Below are 24419 nucleotides of genomic sequence, written 5' to 3'. Positions count from 1 at the left end.
CACTGAGAAGCCGGCTTGTAATTTCATGGGGAGTAGGGGAGAAATTATTTTTTATTAATCTGTTGCATGATGGCAGCAACAATGATCTGACAGGCAGAACAGGGTCCCACAGAGGCTTTCTTGGTCTCTCCTAAGCAGAGAGAGACAGTCTTATCTCTATGTAATGCAAAGCTAAGTGCCTCAGACCTGACCTGCTGACTCCGGTCTCCTCTTGCCCCTGCACTCCTGCCTCTAGGAATAACCCTTGCCCTCACAGGAGACCCTGCTCTCCGGTCCAGAGCCCCGACCCAGAATGCAGGGGTCAGGGCTGCCAGCATTTCCCTCCTCTCCCTTATTTTCCACATGATAATATTTACCCCATGAGCCACGTTAGTGGGGCAGGTGGACTCACCACTGTGCTGGGGGTATCACGAACAGTTCCAGGAACTATTTCAAGCCTTTTGCTGAATTGGACACAGCACCGTACAGGTTGGTGAGTCAAACACACCAGAGCAAGAACGTGCCTCGGAGGGTACCAAGCTTGGTATTCAAGTTGTTACAAGTATATAAAAACCTGACCCAAGCTGCTAAGGGGCTCTAAGAGGTCAAGAGCACAGAGTGCAGCAACTCAGAGCGCAGCAATTGTATCTTTGATTATTCTCCCCTGTCAAATCGGGGGGAAGAGTGGCATGACCAGTACAACAGTAAAAGAACATGGGTTTGTTCAGCCTGGTCTTGCTCCCTATCCATCCGATCCTATCCTATGGCCCAGAACAGGGAAACCAGCCATGCTCTGATGTGGGCTGCACCTTCCTAGTTGGTACAGAGGCTGTTTGCCTCTACCAGAGAGGACGAAGGGGATAACACCCTGCACGAGCAGGGACAAAAGTGTCCGCGTGAAGCGCGAGGTCGAAAGCCGTACTTACAGCACGCAGAGTGCATACGCCGAAGCAATTGACTCACTGGCCCGCACAAGGAAGCTGCCATCCTTGCCTACTTTGGAGAGCAGGTCTTCAGCTCTGGAGCGAGTGATATTGCCGTGGTACCAGCACTGATCCATTGCTGCAGCTGAAGGAAACCTGAATGCCAATACAGGAGCTGCCAGAGCTGCCTCTGTGTCTGTGCGTAACGATCAGGCAGCTTCAGCTCACCAGCTTCCTGTTTCAATAGTACAGAGAGGGAAAGGAAACTCAGCCGCGGACAACTTCCTCAACTCAAACAGCTCAGAGAGTGAGCGTGACATGTTCCTGCAGCCCCTGCTCTCTCCTCATGCTGCAACTGAAGTGACGAGCAAGCCCACATTCCCTGACTTTCCCTTCCCCTTCACGTCCTAATATTCTGTATCAAAAAGTCCCAGCTGGGGATCCCTTCTGCCCTCCCGCTGACTCAGTCCTGCAGGCTTTGGTGGCCTGCCTTCCCGTTTCTGATCTCTTGCCAGATCCTCTGGGTTTCCATCTTTTTCCTGTCTGTCAGTCCTACCCACTACAGGTCTCCATGGGGAACAAATAAATCCTAGACTGACTGAAAACAAACTGTGCATTCGGATCCCTTCACACTGACTGCCCCATTCCCGCATTGTCTGGTCCTCACATCTAGGTAGGTGTCAGGAGGGGACTTGAAATAACCACTATATATATATATATATATATATATATATATATAAAAATATTTTTTAAAATAATTATCCCTGTATGTTTCCATGCACAGAAGCAGGCTTAAAGGCTGATTTCTTCTGGGAATTAGTGACCAAAGCTCCCTGTCAGCTACTGTGAGATGGATTCAAAGGTCTTTCCTACTCTAAATCCCCAAAGATGGGATGGAGCAAAGTAATTTTTGGCAACCCGCGTCAGACAGGGGGAACTGGGGCTTTCACTTCCCTTTTCTTTGGCTGTACATCTGCCCCTTGTCTGGGCTCTGTGTGGCATGCTCAGCACTGCATCTCCAAGGCAGAGCGACAAGGGCACACTTGCAGCAAGTACGGACATTGCTGCAGGAGCAGTGCTTGCACAGCAACTTTGGTTGCCTCTCCTGTACCTCCAGCTACTCTACCTTTGAAGTCAGTACTTCTGCACATTCACATCTGAACTGTAATCAGAAGCAGCAGCCAAGCTGGGACTCTGCTGGGACTCCGCGTGGAGAGGGAGCCCCCAGGCAAGGCACAGGCACTGCTAACCCTATGCGACCCTCGACTCCCAGAGCCAGGAGTACTGTGGCTACGGATCACACAGCATGTACTGGAGTGCTGTTCCCTTCCACAGCATGGATGGCAAGGCAGGAGACAGCAGCCTACACCAAACTGGGAGAGACCAGAACTGGTGGGTATGGGAAGGGAGACTGAGTCAGTACAGGCCAGCATCCACCCCTATCTGCCTTCCTGGCGCTGTCAGCTATCCACACATTTACTCCACAGTGTCCAGCTTAATCTCAGCTGTTGGGATTAAACTGTGGGCAACAGCAATTCAGAACTGTGCAACCCTGCTAAATGGGCAGAACTGCAACGTGCAGGGCTTCCTGTCCACGCTGAGCAAGCACTGTCTACAGACCAAAATTAGCTTAGCTGGATCTGCCCTTCATCTTCACCCAGACCCAGTTGGAGCTTTAGGAGCCAGTCTACCATGGATTCAGGTACGTAAACAGAGTCAGATGCTGAATAGCATGAAGCATGGACAATAGCTGTGGGCTCCTGTAAGCTACAGAGTGGCTGCAAACCCTCTTCTCCCTACTGAGAATAGTGTCTGCATATTGCAAGGGGACTATGTACCGCCTTTGACAGTCCTGCCTCGCCACTAGTGTGCTGCTGGCCTCACCCATACCAGCTCTTTGGGATGTCTGAGACAGCAGCTTCTCTGGAGCATGGCTGCAGCAGGAAGTAGAATGGCTCTGAATGTCAAACCACTGCTTGGCCTCACCATGCTCTCCATGCAATGGACCTGTATGATGACACATAGTGGACAGAGGTGCTGCACTGGATGAGTATTCCTGGAATGAAACTGCATTTGCAGAGGTTCTGATCTACTGCAAGTTAGCAAAGAAGTACAAGCCCTGGTCAGACAGCTGAAAGACTGATTAGCTGCACAGTTAACACCTCATTTCTATCCATCCTTCCAATGACTTCAGCTGTTAGGGAGCTGCTGCTGCTTCCTTCAAATGTGTGCACTCCTGTCCAGCCACACACAACTTCTCAATTTGTAGACGTGAATAAGGGGATGGGATCCAAATGCATGCGATGACTGTGGCCATAAAAAGTGCAGGTTGGTTTCTGCATGTATTTCTTGGTCCTAAAGAAAAGCACAGTACAGCTCCAGCTGCTCAAAAGGTGAATCCTAAACCCCTAGCATAAGCCTCTCTATGTTCCCTAAAGGCTCATCTGCAGCACTGCCTGAAGAGGAAATGGCGTCTGATGTACTTCTCACGGCACTTACATCTGATCTCTGCAGCGCTGGAGAAAGACTGATCCTTGTGTGGTCAGTGCACGTGTGTGCATATTCTGAGCTACCTGCAGCCTGACTCCCAAAGGACAGTGGTAACTTCTTGTCCCCCACAGACTCAAGAGGCTGTTCTGCAGCAGATATTTATACCATTCATTTTCTTTCCATGCATGCCTGTGTTGGAGAAGGCCTGTGAGCAGATCTGAGAAGGAAGAGATTAGAGAAGAGGAGAGGAGCTAAAGCGTTTGCCAGAGAGGGGGACTGCCAGGATCAGACTGCATGGAGATACAGGGCACGTAGTGATACTACAGGAGTAGCCAGTACAGCACTAGGTTTCCACAAGAAATAGGATGTGCTTCAGATAGTCTATACTGTCATCCCAAATTGGGACAAAGTATCATGGAAGATCTCCCCTTGTAAAACAAAAGAACAATGGGTATCAGTCAGACAAATGCAACCCAGACCCAATAGTAGCTATTAGATAACCACAGCAGCAGCATCTCACTTAAACTTACTTGAGAGAGTGAGGCCACAGACAAAGAACTTGGACACATTTTGATGTTGGATAATCAGAAATTATAGTCTACGGACAAAGCAAACATTATTTTTCCCATGTTAGGGTGTTATTCCAAGCTCTGGAATAACAGTGCAATAAGTGCTTTACCTGAACTGGGTTTGCTACTGATGTCCAGTTAGTATTGGATCAGCTGGCTGCAAACTCACCAGCCTGTCCACAGCCAGTGGGTAAATACTGCTCGTGGCATCATTCAAGTTGCATGGTGGGCACCCAAAACAAGCTATTTGGCCACAGAAGTACATTTAGACTCTGGCCTACATCTAAAGGCCACATGAGCAATACCCACAAAGTACTGGTTTGCTCAGCCGCTGTGCCCTTTGAGGCTGTGACCCACCACATTACTGACCTGCTGCTTGAGGAAGACTCAGCGAATTACAGGTGTATTTGTGAAGGCCATGAGATCTCTTCGCTCCCTTGAAGCTTGCAGCCTCCAGGTACCCTGAAACAAACCTAGATGAATGAGAAAAATCAGAAGCCCTTCTCACACTTTCCCTAAAAGCTATAAGCAATAAAGAGCAAGGGTGTGTGTAGGGGGTAGGGAGGCAAACACTGAGTAAGCAGAGACTCAAAGACCTGAGCAGTGACAGTGCAAAGGATCCTACATGACGTTCTAGAGCTCCCCAAAAGGGGGGTGCATGCTGAGAACACTCTGAAAGCAGGTATTTTTCTTCAACTATAGAGCAAACAAACATACTTTCCTTGGAGCCGTTCCACACGTGCACACACAGAGAATACAGCATGCAGAAAACAAGCACAGACTCGTTTGTAAAGAATTTTTCCAGAGGCACGGGTAAGGCTTTTCTGACTCCTTGTGCCCTTATGTGTTGTCCTTGGTGCCTGCTCATTCCTGGTCAGTCCTCTTGTCTACTCACAGTATAAACTTCACACAATAGCCTCAGAAGAGCCCATCTCTCACCAAAACTGGGGGCTGTTTCTTTCCAAAACCTGCTGAAAAATGTTTACTCTGAAAAGACTTCCAGCTTGAGCACTCTCATGCTGCTCTGGGCTTGGTCAGGTCCTTCTCCTCCAGCATTTATGCCTTTGCAATTTTCTGGAAGTGAGGCAATGTTATTTGTTTGACACACTGCCCTATATGCCAGTAATACTCTGTAATAATAACAGCCATGCTTGCAAGGCATTGGGTTGTCAGAGATAAGAGCAGTTGGATCAGAGCTAAGCACCTGCGTTAGACAGACCAGCAAGTATTTCCCCGCCTGACTATAAATTGGAGCTCCCCCTGCAGACATGTCCTGATCCTGCAGTTGTAGTACACGCAAAATGCAATTTCTGCCACTTGCCCTGTCCCCAAACATGGGGCTGGGGGGTCCTGCACGGGTCCCGCTCTCCCTGCCCATGGAAAAGGAACAACGGGAGCACACGAGGCTGTGGTTTTCTTACACATGAGAAACTGCAGCTACTTAGTGCAGTATCAGCAAAAGGGCAAATAAAGCAAGAACATGGGAAGTAAGGAGAAGGTGAACTTAGACAGAAGTCTCTGAGTAGCCTGAGAACTCAACACAGCAACCCCAAATCCAGAACAGAAGTGGGCTGGGAATATTTCAAGACGATAGTATCCCATGGCCTTTCTGAAATCATAAGACAGCTAGCCCTGAAAGGTAGAGTTGCTAGCAAGTACTACACTGACTACAAGAAGTACACCTAATCAGGGCCAAAACAGCTTTCTGAAAATAACAGCAGATACAGGCAGTAAGGCAGTGTCCTTTCCAGTACTTCCCCCACAATTTACTAAATACAGCTCAACATAACACTGCTGCCCTCTAATCTCAGGCAGTCCCTGAGCCATCAGCATGCACATCCCTACGCAAGACTGTTGGAGGCCTTAAGGCGAGAGACCCCATGCAAAAGTCATACTTGCTTTGAGCATGTGATGTTTAAGGTAGCAGCCAAAGCAAAAGGTGAGGCAGGAGAACAGGCAAGGGAAAACAAAACCAAAATATGTTTAGTTTTAGTATGTTTAATAGATTTTGTAATCTACAGATGGTACAAGCCAATGGCAAACTGATGGTGCACAAAGAATACAAAAACCCTTTTGCTGAAAGATGAGAAGTGACAGTGAAAAGAAGCACCAGCAACCGTGGTTTTCAGATGGATCCCGATGAAAAGGCTCAAGACTCAGCACTCAGATGGGAAGGCTTGCTTCAAAGTGAATATTACAAATATTATCTCTTCACATTGTTGACGGGTCCCATATTCGAAAAGGCAGGAGAACAAGGGTGAGCCATCTGGCCCGACCCCCATGTACTGCAGATCTGAATAAGCACACAAGCCCTTGAAGAGGATGCTTGGCTTTGTCCAGTGTGCTGGGTTTAAAGGGCTTTTGTTGAGGTAAATTCCCAAATCTCTTCGACCATTTGGGTCTGTAGGATGAGCATAGAGCAACCAACTATCTTGGCACCTGGCATCAGGGGGAGGTGGGAAGGCAGTAACACTTCCATGACATCCAGAGGGAGGCTCTACAAGCATTTCAACCCGTTGGCCTCCCTCAAAGTCCACCCCGTGGTTGTAGCTGACGGCCTGGATTCTTGCTCCCCTGCTGCTCCTTGCGTTGCAGTAGAGCACCCTCCTGCCACAGGTGTGTACCTCGGCTACCTGGCACTCCACCGCGCTCTCCTTCCCCACAAAGTTCCCCATCTCCCATGTCGCCCCGTGGTCAGAGCTGATGAAGCAGAAGGCATGAGGGGTGGGGTGTTGCTTAGGGTCGAGGATACGATAGGCATAAGCAGGAATCACAAGGCTCCGGGCCTCATTGAGCAGCTGTAATCCGTGGCCTGGCCCCACTGCAAAAGTGGCCCAGTTCTTGTACTCGGAGCTAATGGCACCCTCAGTGATATCCTGGACAGCGCTCCAGGTGCGTCCTTGGTCCATGCTAGTGATGTAGCAGAGACGCACCAGGTTGATCTTTGTCCTGAGCTGGTGCTGCTCAGAGATCTTTCCTGGGACGGCTATGAAGAACAGGATCAGTTTCCCTGAGACCTCATCATAAACAGGACAGGGATTCATAGACCGGTGATCTTTCAGCTGCGCACTGACAATGGTCTCCATGCTATTCCACTGCCAGGGCCGTGTGAAGGGAGACAAGAATGAAACACACTGTTACAAGTAAATCCAGGTTGCAGTGCAAGGATGCCCAGATAAAAGTTACAGAAGAGTTTGAGAACACCACAGGAGAAGCAAGTTTGCAGATAGAGCAAGAAAAAGGCAGACAACATACCAGCACCATCAAATGTAAATTAAAATAAATTAAGTTTATTTGGACAATGCAGTGCTCATGTGCTTCATTGAACAGGTGGGTTATGTCCTTTTTAAATTAGAGCTCACTGAGGAGCTGATAACTCCGCATCTCCGTGCAGCTGGTGTCTGACTACGCTGTTAAAAAAACTACAGTAACTGAATTTTAAGGAATTCTCACAAACATTTATATATACACATATGACACAGACATATAAAATGTGGTTAAAATGTGCTTGTAGACCCTTCGCTCCGTCAGTGCTTCCTAGGAAGTGAGGTAGATAACTGAACCCTTTCGAAGTATACTGGATGCTGACAAATCCATTTGCATTAAGACTTCTGCTCCTCCATTTTGATCCATGTCAGCCTGCAGTGAGACACCTTGCTGGAGCTGATCACGTGGCATTACACACCCTGGTGCAGAAATTTGGACCGAGTTGTCCAACATCACACAGAAAATAAGTTGCAGAACAAGCATGCCAACCATCCAAGCCCCGCCTTTCTTCACATGAATAGCATATAATACAGCCACATTTCAAACACCAACATTGCAATTAGAAAATTATTCCTACATAGAGTTATTGGTTTGGTAAAAGAAGCAGTGTTTTCCAATAAGATTATACTAATTAGCTTTTCTACCCTGACTAGCTGATTACCCTTTTTGGTTATGTCTTACCTTTGTCTATTCAACCAGTATTAACTTTTTTTGGGAATATTTAGTATTTCAATTTTAAGAAACCCTAGCATGTGAACACAAATTACTGAGCTTATGACCAACTGAGCCCTACTTAACTGAATTACAGGGGTTACACAAGGTGTTACCTGAATGGTACGACAATGGAGATGCATTCAGAGGCTGCTTCTGCTAGGCAGACTCCAGCTCTTAAGAGTCTATAATCTGAGACAACCAGTCACCAGTGAAGGATTGGAATAGAAAAATGACTTTCCCCCCCCCAAAAAAAAAGACATTAATGCATTTGCAAATGCAAGAAATGATTATAAATAGAGTATCCACCACCCCCAGCCACCCAGCAAGATAACTGTTAATAATAACTGGTAGATTAATAAGGTAGCCAATTCACTGGCACAGACAAACCAGACGACACTCTTTTGCGTGGGGAGACTAGCTGTTCCCAATTGTTTTTTAAACCAGGAATTAGTTCTAAAAAGATGAATTAAAAAAAATAGTCACTGATTGCTAATTCACTCCTCCCCATCCCTGTGATACTGCTCATTTCTGCCACTTTTCCACATCTTTACTATTGCAACAGGACTTTTGCCCACGCCCCTCTCTCTGCTTCTGCAGAGATGGGTCAGAGCCATCCCCAGAAAATGTACTGTACCTGCTCCACTTTAGTCCCTCAACAACTGCCCAGTCATGGGGTTGAATCCCAGCAGTTATAAAGACACGTGCATTACTGAAAGGTGGGCTTGTTTCCTACAGCTGGGAGAAGTAAAAGCGGTTTAGCTACAGCGGAGAAGGCAGACCCATTCAACTCATTTGGGACAGGGTAGCAGTATGGCTGGGCAGTCTCCCTATTTCCTCCCCACTCTGGTACCTGAACATGGTGCGTAGTTGGGTCATACATGCCTCTGCGCATCGCTATCAGCTTGGCATGTTCGTCCACCACATCCTCTCGTTCCTCAGCAAATGCCAGGATGATGCTGAAACGCGGCAGGTAGAGCAGGGCTGGAATTCGGTAGCTCCACGTACCGTTCCGGAACAACGTCTCTTGCTTCAGGACAGGAAACGAAGCCATCATGCTAAGGAAAGAAGACAAAATACACTGCATTTTAACCCACACTTAGCCCAACAAAGCTTGACATGGGCAGATTCCACTGCTTTCTGCCCTCCCTGCTCAGTGGGACCTGACCTGCACTGAAATGCAACTTCTGCTGCTTTCACTTTCGTCTTTTTCTCATGCTCTTCTAAAGAGAATCCACATGTTGCATAGTAGCTGGCCACGCAGACCAGACCTACCCCAGAAACAGCCTGGTTAATCTTCCTGGAGTTAAGTACACTAAATACAGTTAATTAAAAAGCTGTCTGTAGTTTGTTTTTTCTTCTTAATAAAATTCAGAAGCTGGGATTTTTTGGGGGTTGCTTTGTAATTCAGAAGACTGTTGATAATCAAACATTTCAGTATTTTGCCTCAGAAGAGCATTACTATCTTTGTTGATGGTGTTTCCAAAACCCAACACAAAACTTTTGCTTTGCCAAATATGAACTTTGAACCCCATAATGACAACACAGTGAGGCAATCCATGGCCACAGCCATGCCCCTATTTGAGGATGGTAAGCACTGAGTATGAAGAAAAGAAAAAGAGAACATCCTCCCTCACAAGATGAAAGAACAATTCAAAAGGTGTCTAAATGGTGAAACTAGAAGGTGTCAACCAACTGGATGTAAGACATCTGAGTGTGCCAGGAGAGGCCCAAGGCAGGAGAATTAGACTTACGTACTGGGTCCTGCAGGTTTCTCATTTGGAAAGGCCACTGCTTGCCTGGAGCAGACATGAGGTCTTACAGGGCCATCAACATGTTCCTAAGGGCCTCACAGAACTTGAAAATAAAGTAATCAGCAATATGGAGCTAGTAACACATCAGGTAGGACACTTGTCATCTGTACAGTGACTTAAAAACAACATCAGGGAAGAAGGCAATCATGAGGGGACACTAGGGAAGCTGCCTCTATGGACCTGGTCTGTGCTATGTCTGCATATTGTCTCTCTTCCTCCCCTTGGATCCACTTATCTGTCTGTCCTGTTGCACCAAGCCTCTCCTGATAACTGATTTGCCCTGGCAAAAACCCACTGGCTCAGGGGAATTACATCTGAGCAGAGTGGAGGGGAAAGAGGGAGGGGAAAAAAAAAAAAAAAAAAGGACCTCTGACACGATGCACCAGAAACTGAAACTGAGGGCCTGAATATCCTCAGCTCAGCAAAGATGTTGGGGGGATGGGGAATAAAATAAAAACAACATTCAAAAAAAAATCAGGCCTTAGATCTCTGACGCATTGAGTGGGTAGGATGGCAAGGATAAGATGACAATACACTATGAGTAAGAAATTCAAATGCCTCCTACCTCAGCTGAGGCAAGACTTGCAATGCTGTCTTAAGAGTTGAGGATTCTCCACGATTTAGATAAATAGGAAAGTGCTATAGTGGCTATTGGCTGTGTATGAGATCCTCATGTTTTGAAGGCTGTCTTGATAATTCAGGACCAGATGGAGACAAACTGAAGGTTGCTTATGCAGCTGCAGAAAGCACATATCTACCTGGAGATCAATTTTCACTCTTCCATCTTTTTTCTTCTAAGAATTATCCAGCCTAACATAGACTTGATTAACAAATTTCTTTTACAGTGCTGATTACTGAGTTAGAACAATGCAGATAAGCAGTTTGTCCTCCTCGGACAGGACCATCACATTATGCTCTATCCAGATCCACAGGTAGGCAGCAAGCATTCAAGTATCCCTTGCTTTCACCTTCCAGATGCTATGAATACCCATGAAATTTTTAAACTCACAGCACTGATCAGAGGGTCCTAACTGCACCATTTTAGCTAAAGCCAGCTGTACAGACCCTAGCCAGCCCCAGCACCGTCGCTGCTCAGATGCAAAGCCACAGGGGAGAGAAGTCCATCTCCAAAGGGTAGCTGCTCCCTCCTCACCACCACTTCCAGTACAGCAGCCTATGAAAAGCCAGCAGCACAGCTACTGTACAGAAATGTTACCACAGATTTGATCTCAGCTCTCCATGCAACGCCATGAAGAAAATAGGAAGACTGTCCTAGAATAAATAACTGTTGTTCACTACAGAGCAGCATGGATCTGGCTATTTATACAGACTGTAGCCGTGGCTGTTCTCATGGTTCCTGAAACAGAAGCTCACCAGAGTACTTCCAGACTATTTAAAGGGAGATTATTTAAAGGGATATTAGTCAGCCTGTCTAGTGCAGCACAGGTTCCCTAAGATTCCTGCTCATGGTGCCATCCTGATACTGAAATCCTTCTTGAGGGCAGGGCGGGGGGGGGGGGGAGGGGAGAAAAAAGAAAACAAAAGAGAGATCTGGTCCACCTCCATGAACCCGTGATGTAGAGCTGAAAGACCAATGCCACAGAGGCTGTGCTGCAGCATGGGAGTGGGAGCAGAACAGCCCACTGCAGCCTAGTCCCTCCTGTATGATCCTGTCCTCTGCAGGCATCTCTCCCCATGCTCTTGGCCCCTCTGCGAGATGCTCAGCGTGCGCGTCACAATGCTCTTCTGTTCCTCTTAGTGCTAAATGGGGAGTGAGGGAAGGTGGGGTGTTCAAGGGCTGGGAACAGCTGCTGTTGGACACAGCACCCACAACTACAGCCGAGGAAAACTCTGGGACCAAGTGGCATCTGTTCAGAGACTAGACAGGGACGTGTGTGTGTATACACACATAGACACACACGTGTGTATACTCCCCACACACAGTGTGCATATTATGCTTGCATGCATATACACCATGTATCCACCTGCAGAGAAACTTTTCCATCCTTTTTCAAACACTTAAAAGTCAGTATTCAGCTTCTTCTATCGTCTTCTGTGGTGGATCCTCAAGCAGCGACTGACTCACAGCAGCTTCAGTTTCACACAAAATAAAAAATGCAGAATCTTTAAATAGCTTAAAGCTCTTAATATTTATTAAAAAAAAAGAGTGCTGCTTTAGATACTCTCCAGCCAGTTGAAAAAAACTAATTTTTCTCTTGACCTCTACCCATTTTCAAAGGTAAAAACACTGGCTACATTATCCTAAATAAGAGAGAAGTAAAATTAGCAAATCATCAACAGAACAGCAAATCATGAACAGAACAGCCACATGAGGCGTGATCAAGAGCTCACACTCCAGCACTGCAAGAATTCAAATCTGACACACCAGCCTCTCCAGGATTAGATTGTCAAGGGATGCATGTGTCCATGATGCTACTCTATTCCTGCTGAAATAACACTGGCTGTCCTGCAAGGAAGAAGGTGGTAGCGTTGCAGCCAGCATTGATCTAAGGACACTGTCAAGACAAAGTTTGTAGACCACAGCAGTGTCTTTTGACAGACCAAGAGCTATATCTGGAGGAAAAAAAAAAAAAAAAAAAACAACCACACCAATCTTCTAGGAACACAGAGGCCTGAAACACAAGAAGGAGATTGGAGAGCTGTACACAATTTGCAAGTAATTGCTCAGACTTGTACCAATTTGATTACCTTGGGGAGAAAAGTTAGCTGTACTTCTGTGAGGTAAATGGGCAGGGAAAGAGAAGTGGAGTTGACACAGTAATTTATTTCCTAAGAGGTCGCTGATAACCTTTTTGCAGATGACAGAGAAACTAATGGGGAGAAGGCAAATTTATCATGCAGCCATTAAACCAGTATTGCCTCCTGGGTTTTGGTATCTACTGGAGTTCTGAATTTACTTCCCAGGCTTACCCTTGAGAAGTGTGCTGTTCAGGGATTATTGGCATTTACTTGCAATTCCTTTCCAATGCACCAGGGAAGTTGCTGCCCTGAGATCCAGTACCCCACTTCCAAGCAGAACTGGGCAGACAGGGAGAAAGAAAAGCATGGTGGAATTACATAAGAAGAGTCATGAGTTAAATTGGAGGAAACCGTTGCTCAGAGTTTGCAAGTTATACAGCTGAAACGATTTCCAAAGCAGAGACTGTTTACAGCACATCAGAAGAGTCAAAAGAAATAACAGCTGACAATACAATGAATTTATGATGGATCTGAGACCTGGAGGAAGGAGCTCAAGCTGCAGTAAGGGATAGGTTCTGGCAGCCACCAAGATCAGGCATTTGTTCCTTCCACTTCTCTCCTTCAAGGCAGCTTACATGGTTTGTTGTTTTGTTTGTTTTGGTTGTTTGTTTTTTTTTTTTTTTTAAATACAGAAGAGGATAATTCCTTCCATGCTTATTTGTTTTAACCCTCTCCAAGAAGAGTGACTAAAAAGGATAACATTTCCACTGACCTCAGCTACTACAAAAAAACTGTCTTAACAAGTTCAGATCCAAGATGAAAAGGCAGTATGTCTTTAAAAACAAAGCAGCAGAAATAAGGTAATAAACTGAACTCTATCTCCTGATCCCCATCAGGGTGCCCTGCTGATCTGTGCAGGAGCCAGATTGTTCTTGGAGGAATCTAGATAGATGCCAACCAACCAACCAACCAAACCTCGTCAGGGAGGTTCGGGGAAGAGGGGCAAGGAACACAAACAAAAGAACCTGAGAAAGCCAAGTTCAAAAGCCAACTAAAATTCTGCTTTTCAATACAAGCACAAGAATCTGTCCTTCTCCGCTTAACATCAGACCTGGACTTACAGCGTGTGCCAAGCTTATAGAAGTCAGCTGAGCGCTATCCTGAAATATATATCTATACTGTTTCATTTAAAGAAAAGATGACACTTCCATTAGAATACTGCACAGAAAGGGGCCAGGAGAAGCCATGTTCCAGTTGTATAGGGCTAAGAAATAGGAGACCGAGTTTGCTTCTAAAATGCTTGCTACACAGTGTATTTCTACGTGCAAGCCATTCCTCCTAGCTAAACGGAATGACTGTACCTATTTCTGCTGAAAGCCAGCACCAGAGAGCTATTCCAGCCTTCTCAATCCCCTAGAGCACATCCTACACTAAATCCAGATCACGGGATTTCTTAACAAGCCAGGCAGCACCAATAAATAAATCAGCCTCAGTGCAAGGTCAGAAAGTAGAGCTATCAGTGACACCTGTCAAGCAATAAACTTTAAACACATGACTGTTTAAAACATTCAAAATTCAAAACTGAAAAGGCGCAAAGCTGGAATTACTTTAATCCAGCTGCCGGCTAGATTAAACTTTTTAACTATACTAGAAGCAAAGTTTTTCTTGCAGTAAAAACTTCATACCACACTTACAAGGGGATTTTCAGCCTCCTCAGTCATTGCTTTCCTAAACAATCAGTCCAGTTCTGCTTTCAAAATGTTGTGGTTCAGCCTGGCAGAAGCTCCTGTGCTTTAAAACACAGGTTTTCTGAGCAGTACAGAGGAATTACATGAAACAGCATTATTTTTTCATAGCACATCATTGGTAGAGGACTACACAGACTGTACTCCAACCTGAACCTAAAAAACATTGTATTTAGCTTTTTAGCTCCCAGCAATACCCACTAATATGGAGAGGGAAAAAAAAATAAAATACCTCTTTCACTCTGTGCCTCCTGGAAATCACGTCAAAAGCAAAGGAAAAAAGCACTCTTATTGGATACAATAAAAAGAAGGTTCACCACACTCCTACCAACTAGTCTCCAACCTGCAAAATTATTTATATTGGCAGCAATGTCAGCTGTCTCAGATCCCCCAGGAAGAGCTAGCAGCTGACACATATACACAAGCCGATATTTAAATGGCAAACCTGTTTTGCATATAAGGGGAGGTTCCATCTGAGCTGGACAAATGCAAGGGAAAGATTTTGAAATGACTGTAGTAATTAAATGACATATTTCTATCTGCATGGGTTGACAGGACTACAGAAAAGCTGTTGTTGGTAATGGTTATGCAGTTTACTCCTGCCTGTCCTTTCCTGCTCTTCTTGTCCCCTTGTGCTGAGGAGGGGAAAGTTCCTCTAGTCCCAGCACGCTGACTCCCAGCACTTCCTCTCAGAGTGCTCCGGAGCTCTATGAAAGTTTGCCACAAGACCTCAGAAAATGGTTATAACCAGTGAGCGAGGGTGCTGTGACAAGCTGACATATTCCTCTGCTGGCACCACCCCTGGCATCCATCAGCGTGCTGTTTCTGGATGAAGACATGGGCTAACGCAGGCAGCAGTACAGGAACATGTTGCTGCATACAGATGCAGCTCCCAGCACCCAAACTTCATACCAGCAGCTGCAGTCAATGAATCAATAGGCACAGTCAAGCAGAAGAAAGGAGGGGAGAGTGTGAGTGTAGGGTCCCAGCAGGTGGTGGGAGGCTGAGGGAGAAGAGGACAGCACCATCCCTTCTCCCAGGCGTGGCCTGCTGAGCTTAGGGGCAGCACCTGCAGCTGCTGCTGCTGGGAGCAGCCAAGCAAATTGACTTCGTGACTACCTTGTGCTACTGATGTAATGTGGTGCTGCTGCTGTCAGAGACAGCCTTGCCTCACCTTTCCCATTCCTGGCTGTTTCTCTTCCTTTATGTTTTCTCTACTGTGTTTCCATTGCTGCCATTAACACTTCTTGGCTCTGAGATTATTGGGAAAATAATAAGAATAATAATCCTGCAAATAGATCTTGCTAGTAAAGAAAAAGGAGGAAGCAAAGTCTACCCACTTGACAGCAGTTGTGGTTTTGATCTGTGCAAGCCAAATAGAGAGTTGCTAAGGTGTTGATTTACAACCAAGCAATTTAATTAAATGCTTCTGTATTACCATCTTCCCTCTCTCTTAAGCAACCCTGCATCCCTTCTTGTGCCAGCACTGATGCTCATCTTACCTTGGCAAGCCATCAGAGGATGACAGTCTGACAGAAAACTAATCCAGGGAAAAAAAAAAAAAGGAAAAAAAAAAAAGAAGTGAACAGCTTTCTGCTGGGTCACTGTCCTGGACTACGTCAGCAGGAGTCAGACAAGCAGCAGGATCTGCAGCAGGGGAGGGAGGAGGAGTACGAAGCTGTTGACAGGAGGCACAGATTCACCTCTCTGGCAGCTAGCCATTAGATCAAATTAGCTGTATTGTAAAACCACACCCCATGTTTATGAACCTTGCCTTAACTGGGCAAGTAAAGTATTGCCTTAACAGAGACACACAAAAGAAGCCTGAGGGCATTTGTATCTTGCTGTTATATCTGGAATCACACAATAGTCAATGTAAGGAAAAAACCTTCCAGACAATGGCATTGATATCCACGAGATATTAATTTCTAACAGCGAGTCCTGGAGAAAATCCAGAGTCAAGCTAAGCAGAAACAATTAAGAAAGGAAGAAAGACACCAAAGAGGCTGCTAAGACACTGCCTGCCAGAGAGTGAGACATGAATGATTGCTTTGTGGATTTCTTCACCTTTTCTCTGCTCCCTCGCTAACAGCCGTGTTGCTCAGGTGGTGTTCTGAGTCACGCACGGCTTCTGCAGCCAGCCAGACCATGAATGCTTGGTTGTTTAACAGAACTCACTTTGCCTGGCCGCAGCTTGAAACTGGCTGTCCGTCTCTCCTCAGGGTGGGAAGTCCCGAGCGCGGCTCATAGTGCGTACTGTGGTACCAGAGGTTCCCTGCTCTACACTGGCAGCACGTGCATGGCAGGGTGGCTGTGCCCTTGCCACCTCCTGTCACCCAGCTCCCTGTCCCCACATGTCCTTACCCTCCCTCCCAAAGCAAGAGCCCCACCTCCCCGGGCAGCCACAGCCAGCCGGAGTGCCCTCTCCCCAGGGCAGGTAGCAGACGTGCCTGTTCAGAGGGTAACAGCTTGGAAAGGCTAAAAACCACTCCCCGGACTAAAAATTCAGGCTTAGTCCTGTTGTGAGGTGAACCCCAGTGCCTGAGCAGGGCAACCACGCAGCCACCAGGTGGGCACCCTGCGGTGCTTCCCTGGCACAGCCATCGCCAAGCGCTCCCAGACAGCATCCAGGCCTCCAGCGCTGCTCTCAGACACCAGCCCACACTGCAGTCCTCTGCAAAAAGGCCACCTTCCTTCCTGATAGCAGTGCTCTTACCAAACAGCATGTTGTGTGCTGTAACTATTTTATAAAACCATTCCTCGTTGACTACAAAAAATGGATTTCTCCGTGTAGATGTGCTGGGTTTGATCCCCCTACTTCCTGCTGGGGAAAATCAAAACCAGTGGCACAATGAAGTTTAAAATGAGTACAGGTCTAGGGAGAATCAAACTCGTCACTTCTATTATTCCCCACTTACTTCATTGCCATTACATCTGATTGTTGTAATGAAAATGTTTTAAAAAAGGTTAAAAAATGCAAATGGGGTGTGTGGGTGCATTAATAAGAGGATATAAAAATAATGCAGAAGATAATGTAATGAGAGAATACTGAACAATGGAGCATTTGCATTTGGACGACCAAGCTCAATTTCAGGTGCCACTTCGCAGGAAAGATATAGCAATAGCTGCAAATGAAGGCTAAGACAGCTAGTACTGCTGAGCATATACGAAAACAAATAAGTAAGAAAACAAGAGATGCTACATTTAATGAGAGTGACATCTAGTCCTCAAAAACTATCAGTGTGTATTTCCCTTGCAAAATATTTAAACCTGAATCTGTTGGTTTGTTAAACTACTAGAAAAGCAAACCTGGCACAGGTAACTCAGTATTTGTGGCTAAGCTACAGAGTGTAGCAGCTGTCATCAGTCAGCTAAAGTTAAAATCAAGATGTCTTATATGGAGTTAGGCCATATGAGAGAGCAATTACACAGCTTTGCAAATTTTTAGTTAAAATCCTATGGGCTGCACTGCAGACATTAGGGAATATGGTATCATTTGTGCAGAATGTAAGTCCTATGGACCTGGGGGCTGACTGAAAGTCTGCGCTGTCAGGAAAAACAAATCAAAATAAAACAAGAAAAGGACAAATTAATAATAATGAATGTAACTCACAAAAGTGCTAATAGCAGAGATCTTTGGAAAAGAGGATTCTTTGGACAAGGGAACATCTGCCTGTTTTGTTCTGTGCTTTTTTTTAATTCCACCTCATTACAGAAATGAGCCGTTGCGCACATTCGAAGCCACCACCTCGCTATCCTTATCAGTTGTGAGAGCAACAGGTATGAGGAGCGGGTACTCTTGGGTTTGTATCGTTTTACTCTCCAGCGACTCCTGTTATGTTAGCTTTGATTTCTATCAAGAGTAAGCAAATGATTGTGCTCTCAGTGTTTACTTTCCCAGTAATAGCCTAGCTCTTAAAAATGATTTCCGCTCCTCATGGAGAGACTTGGGTGAAAAAAAAATTTACTCCCTCTACCCAAAGGGAAACACCATCACTCTAAAATGGGCCTGTATGCCTTCTGGCACTCCACGGTGAGTTCTGCATTTGTCACAGGGCAGCCTCTGTCCCCTGTGGAAGACACTGCCCCATGAACAGCCTACCTGTGATACACATTATACCATTTTTTCACCCCGCCCATTCTATTTGGAATGGAAAAAATAAATGCACTGTTTTTGTAATAAAATGGATGAAGATCCATGAAAAGCAAAAAGAGAGGTGCTAAGATTCACATATCGAAAGGAGGCTGTAGAAACATGATTTATTTAGTCCTCAAAATAGTAAAGTTGATAAGGAGTTGCTCCAGGAGAACTGGAGCAATTTAATGATTGAAAAATGCAATAAAACTGGAATCCCTTGCCTCATGTACCCTGCCAGCTCTGGGGACGCTCAGATAAACAAGTCTAAAGCACAAGGCTAGCAAGTTTCACCCTGAAGTGACTCTTGTGGTAGGAGAACCCAAATTCCAGTACATCCCTCATGCCCATGGCCCACTAGCTCACAGAGCAGGAGTGCACAGGTCTGACAGTGACCTTGATTAATCATTACAGGATTAACTGCTGACAGCTCTCCATGCCCAGGTCAGGCCCTCAGCTGGTATAAAGGCATAGTGACACTGGTGACCATGAAGCTACGATGACCGACCGCAGATGGACCAGAGCTTTACTGAATACACATTTGGATTTCTACAGAGTAGATTGGGCGTGGGAAAAATACAACCAATTTTAAAAGGAACAGGGTAATTCTATGACCAATTAAAACATTTAGAGATGAGGCAGTTGGCAAGTTCAGTGAACTTCAAAAAGAAAAAAATCACGGGAAAGACTAGCATCAACTTCAGCAGGCACTATGGTGCTTTGTGTCAGTCATTCAATCTGCAGGCTTAGAAATACCAGGTGAGATATCCAAGGATGAAGGAAAATGTTTTACCCAAGTATAGCAGTATATGTATATATATATATATATATATCAGTATAGGTGTCTGCAGGTTTATTTGTCTTCCTTTGAAGCATCGGGCCCTAAGCTGTTTGCAGAAGGACATTCAGACAGCAGAAAGCAAGCCCACCTGAAAGAGCAGCGAATGTAAGCACAACCTGAATACAAAATCAAAGTATTTCATGGGAGAAAACTATAACACTTCTGGATGAACAGATACAAAAAGCCTTAAAATGAAACCAGGCTGGCTCTGCTATATCCATCCCAATGCCCAGGTATGTGAACATCCATGAAAATAAAAAATGGCAACCTAAAAATAGTCATAAACATTGAGGTCTTTTCACCTCATATGCCCGTAAATAATGTAAAGCGAGAGCAGTAGCTCAGCCAGTGGGCCTGAAAAGTGTAAGCAAATACCATTTACTGTTTCCACTTATTTGAGTTTGCAGATTTGGACCAAAGTTTCACCCAGCTGTTAAAGATTTATATGGGAGGTTTAACAAAGCCCTGTCATTAAACCTTTGGCGCAAGCGGTGCAAAGGACATTCAGAGCGTGTTTGTACTAACTTACCTAGATAAAGGGAAAGCTGTTCCTTTAAATTGTGTTTGCTGTGACTCTGGAAACTAAGCAAACAAAGTCTGAGGGAAACTTTACTTTCAAGCAGAACTGACAGAAGGTACAAGGACTGAAGGACAGAGATCTTCAGTAGGACACACCTGATCAGGATTCAGAACTGAATTGCAAATTTCTAACAATTTGTGGGAGTTTAGTCCAGATTTGTTGGACGGACCTAATCCTGATGGCAAATGAGACACCGGTTCAGCCCCAGACAGTCAGGTGAGTAAAATCCTATTCTGGGGGGATGCTGGAAGAGGAACAGTCTGAGGAAGAAACCTCAGACCACAAATAAAGGCACAAATCCAGTGCCTGAGAAAGAACCAGCTTTGCTCCACCAGCAAAGTCACCCTGAAGGGGTCCTGTGCAACCCAGACAGGGCACAGCCAGGACACTGTTGAAAGACTGGCTGGTGGAAAGGAGAGACACCACTGGCACAGCTTGACAGGCATAAAAACCACCACAGGGAGGAAGCCTAGTCAGAGAGGAGACTGAGGCTGCACAAAACAGGCATTAATGTGACAAACTAAGCAGCAAACATCCCCCAAACCAATCAACCAAACTGTGTGTCTTTTTCCAGGGGTAGGACAAGTTGTGATTTTTCCTGGCAAATCTTTATGTGTGATCTTGCTTAAAAAAATAAATAAAATTAAGACAGGAAATATGAAAAACAGCCTGTTTTCCTCCTAATGTCAGGCTGATCTTTTCCCTTAGCTGATCTTTCCTTTCACTCTCAGGAGACCAATTACTGTGTATCCACTAGAGCTGTGAACTCTATCCCAGCATTTAGGTATATTTTTAAATGCACAAAGTAAACAAGGACTCAAATCTCATAAGAACAAGCTAGCTCTTGAGATATTAACCTATTGACAGATTCAACTGTTACAGTATGTCTGCCAGTTTCAGACCTAGCTGAAAGTAGGAAATTGCATTAAAACAAATGAAAAAAAAAATCTTGAAAGGTTTCACTGAACTTGCAAAAAGGACTAATTGGCTGACATTCACTTTACGAGATGGACAGAACTTTTATTCAGGTCTGACTGTACCCAAACTCCAACATGGACTGATAAATCCAATCCACTTTAAGACCAACTGTAAATATAAGAGTATGCATGAAACAACACGGTAATTGACAGAAAAGAAGAGCCTAGAGACAAAGAACACATTGTCCCACGCTGCTGCAATTTGGAGAGGATATTTGCAAGACAATGTAAAATGCTTTAACTATATAATTACCATTATCTGTGGCCAATGCCTGGGGTTTTTACTAAAACTCTACTTTTGGAAGTAGCTTGTCCTATGATTTCTATAGGCAATTATGTCACCATCTTTACCACAATAGTGCCTGGAGGCAACATTTTTTGTTTCCAAGCAGCACCCCATGGAAGCACCCCCATTAGATCTAAAATAAGAAAAATGGACTAGATTCAGTGAAACCTAAAACAATCTAGAAACCTTGGCACCTCCCTGCCTTCTCTTTCCCAGCCAAAATTGTCTTTGAAACAGATGTCTATGAAAAAACAGGTCTAGCTTAATCTGCAAAAATTGGACTTTGCTATTCCAGAAGAGGGCAATTCCTGAAACAATGACCACTTCTTAGAATAAACTGCAGCCAGCACAACTAAAATTTAGGGAGAGTCACAGTAACACTGAGGAAGTAGGAATCTAGACAAAATGTCTGCTTTTCACTTGGGGTTAAAAATATAGGAAATAGCAAATTAATAAAACAAAACAAAAAAGAGAGAGTACCCAAACAGGTCATACCTTTATTATTATTATTATTATTATTATTATTATTATTATTATTATTATTATTATTATTATTATTATTATAGTATTGTCCAGAGCTCTTTTGAATCCATAAGGCTCTCTTTATTTCATTCTCTTGTACTAAATTCCTGCTCTAGTAGCTCCCAAGAAAAAAGATCATGGGAAAAATATAGGAGTACTTATATACTATCGAATACCACTCCTAGTCTAGAGAAGGGGAACTAAGACCAAGGAAAATCCCTGACTTGTTCAAGATTGCTCAGGGAACTGCAGCAGAGCTGAGAAATGAAGTCTGCTCTCACAGGAGCCAATTCAGTGCCACAGTCATGAGACTTCCTATCCTCATCCCAGCCTTGCTCTTTCTGTGCTTAAAAACTGGGGAGAAAGAGGAAGGAAACAACTGATGTTAGTGGGAAAGGTCTGAAAGGAAAAGCTTTGTGGATCTTTTACAGCACTTCCACTAACTAAATTGAACTACATAATCATGGTTGAGGAGACTTGTTTGACAAAAAATTAAGAGTTACTGCAGCCAAACAGCACTGCATGGGTGCCTGTTTTTCTAGAGTGCAATACTGTCTAGTGCTGTAGCAGGCAAAATGGAGGCAAGCATGGGGGTTTCTGGATGTGACTGCCAAAGCCCCAAACTGGTACCCCAGTCCTGGAACAGAAGAGACTGCTCTGCAGTGGGAGCTGCAGTCCTACAAACCTCCTTTCCTGCCAGTCTATACTTTGAGGCTAAAAAGAACAATTCTGGAGGAGAAGTTTGCATTACTGATGCTGTTTGCTGCACAATTTCCAGAGTTGCCTATCAAATATTTTTCCTGAGTGCTAAAAATTTGTGGAATCAGTGTAGCAGGCTGTAAGAATAGTACCAGTTTACATCAGGTTTGAATTTAGCTTGATGCAGTTGACAAGGATAGCCTAGGAGAGCAGCACTCCAAACTTGTCTGGCATTTCAAACCAGTAGAAACCAGGCTAACAAGATTCTGATGTCTTTACTGACTTCTGGCTTCCCTGCAGCTATGAATTTGCAAGCAGACTCACCAAACAGGCACTCCTTGGGCCCTCCACCCAATAACCACTGGGGGAGGAAAAACTGAGAGCTCTACTATTCCTTGATGAACAAAATCAGCCCTTTTTTTTTCCTTGCTCTGTGGATGTTTTTGTATAAAAACTCCTTTGAGTTCTGACCCCTGCGGTTCAAATAACCACCCATGCTCATTTCTTCCTTAACAAGTGTCTCATACACAACCAGCAAATCTGGAAATAGAAGTGGATGTCACTATTTTTTTCCCCAAGAGCAGCACAGGTGTTCTCCGCCCCAGGGACACTGAGCTTGTCTGCTTACTAACCAGTCTGTCTTGAAAAACTTCAACCAAGACATCTGCTAACCTCTCTTCGTGTATCCCGGTATTACTAAACCCCTCTGCTTTCAGCAAGGCATTATGCCCAGGACATTATTTCCCATACCACATACTTGACTAAACCATTTCATCATAGCCTAAACTTCCTAAACCCGTCTTAATTTTTAGAGGCTGTGACATTTCTGGACAAAGTTTAAGCTTTATGTTTTATATTCTTTCCATGACTAGAAGGTTTCACACGGTCCAAACAGAAGAGAACAAACAAAAAGAAACACAGACCCACAATTCCCATGTGCAACTCTGTAAAACAGGAAAGAGCACTGGTCAGGCTCCTGAGGGTCTTCTCATGTACTTACACAGTACACTGCTATCTTGTGTTTTGAGACTACGTCCTGTGATTTGCACCTAGTCCTGTGTGGGTAGTCATATACTCCCCCTCTCGTAGGGAAAGCAGTGTTTTGGTTTTAATTATTCACCTACCTTCCAAGAATAAACCTGGAAAACCACGGCTACTTAGTGACAATTTCACTTATATCTTCTAAGCAGAAATAGGGAATGGCGTGGCATCAGAGGCAACAAAGGCAGGATTATTATTATAATCAACAGGAAATAGGAAAGGGGGCTTCCCTTAGAGACAGGAGTTCTTGTTAGTATATAGAAATATGTCAATAACGTCAGAAGAGCAAAATGAGTTTTATACCTGTTACTTCTCAGGATGTTCTCAAAATCTTCAAGCAGGGATGTACTTTCACCATTGCATGTGCACTAATTTAAGGAAAAGAATAAAAATAAGGTCAGCTTTTGGTTTAATTAGTTTTAAGCGCTTATAATGAAAACCAGAAGGGCTTGTAGATTTCCACTTCTGTATGCTTTAAAAATTAGGTTAACTCTCCCTATACAGATGAGAGTGTTTGTATGTGTTTATAGATGTATATGTATATATGTATGTACATATACATATATGTAGAATAGCTTCAGACAAGGAACAGTTTAACATCTTATAGCTCATAGCTGTATCTACTACATGAGACCTAGGGGCTGAAGCATGGAATGCAATGGGATAGGGCTGGACTACTCTGAGATACATGGACCAAACAAATATATCCATGAGCAGAGACGGAGTTATTAATGACATACAAGAAAGCACATTAGTTTAATCATGATTTTTGACTCATAAGGAGGAATCAGTAAACAGCAGAAAAGATAAATCATGCTGGCAGCAGAAAAATATGTAGCTATTTAGTGTTACTCATTAAGTGTATATTGATATATACCAGTTAATTAAGACACAGTAGCTGCTATAAACACTCAATTTTTCATGCAGAGGGAATTGTGTGAAGACATATCTGTTTCTGTCATATGTAAGTAGCCATTTATAGGATACACTCATTTTGTATCTATGTTTACACACGTATACTTACTTCTACCCATAGAAGGTCCCACAATGCCAGACTTAATTCTGGAAACATTTTTATATCTAGCAAGGCCATTTGAGTCATTTTTAGCTGTTTTAAATATACTGGTTTCTGTCTCCAAG

At 44.5% G+C, this 24419-nt stretch overlaps 3 protein-coding genes across 24 annotated transcripts in view; 1 reads left to right on the top strand and 2 right to left on the bottom strand.

Annotated features, from left to right (window-relative positions):
* INPP5D (inositol polyphosphate-5-phosphatase D) overlaps positions 1–1314 on the bottom strand; it is a 52851-nt gene extending 51537 nt beyond the window's left edge. The window contains exon 1 of one of the 2 annotated variants that reach the window (XM_080605076.1): positions 906–1314. In XM_080605076.1, the coding sequence (XP_080461202.1) occupies positions 906–1039 (134 nt within the window). In that variant the 5' untranslated portion in view covers positions 1040–1314. The remainder of the gene's footprint in view (positions 1–905) is intronic. The other variant, XM_080605077.1, reaches the window with a different exon arrangement.
* Positions 1315–5941: 4627 nt separating this feature from the next.
* NEU2 (neuraminidase 2) overlaps positions 5942–24419 on the bottom strand; it is a 38429-nt gene continuing 19951 nt past the window's right edge. For 8 of the 19 annotated variants that reach the window (XM_080605102.1, XM_080605104.1, XM_080605109.1 and 5 more), the window contains 3 exons: positions 23583–23647; positions 8793–8997; positions 5942–7056 (listed from right to left, as the gene is read on the bottom strand). In XM_080605102.1, the coding sequence (XP_080461228.1) occupies positions 6118–7056; positions 8793–8997; positions 23583–23647 (1209 nt within the window). In that variant the 3' untranslated portion in view covers positions 5942–6117. Of the gene's footprint in view, positions 7057–8792; positions 8998–9107; positions 9240–11738; positions 11774–14430; positions 14611–14643; positions 14887–14946; positions 15075–15110; positions 15131–15700; positions 15722–16376; positions 16586–23582; positions 23648–24419 lie in introns of those variants that run through there. The other 11 variants (XM_080605096.1, XM_080605097.1, XM_080605095.1 and 8 more) reach the window with 11 other exon arrangements.
* The window catches only part of NGEF (neuronal guanine nucleotide exchange factor), a 51151-nt gene continuing 46414 nt past the window's right edge, over positions 19683–24419 (top strand). For 2 of the 3 annotated variants that reach the window (XM_080605078.1, XM_080605079.1), the window contains exon 1: positions 19683–19970. The gene's annotated coding sequence lies outside the window, so the exon portion shown is untranslated. The remainder of the gene's footprint in view (positions 19971–24419) is intronic. The other variant, XM_080605080.1, reaches the window with a different exon arrangement.

The sequence above is a fragment of the Anser brachyrhynchus genome, assembly GCF_964034855.1.
Source record: "Anser brachyrhynchus genome assembly, chromosome: 9".
Taxonomy (NCBI): domain Eukaryota; kingdom Metazoa; phylum Chordata; class Aves; order Anseriformes; family Anatidae; genus Anser; species Anser brachyrhynchus.
This window is presented reverse-complemented; position numbering and strand designations above follow the sequence as displayed.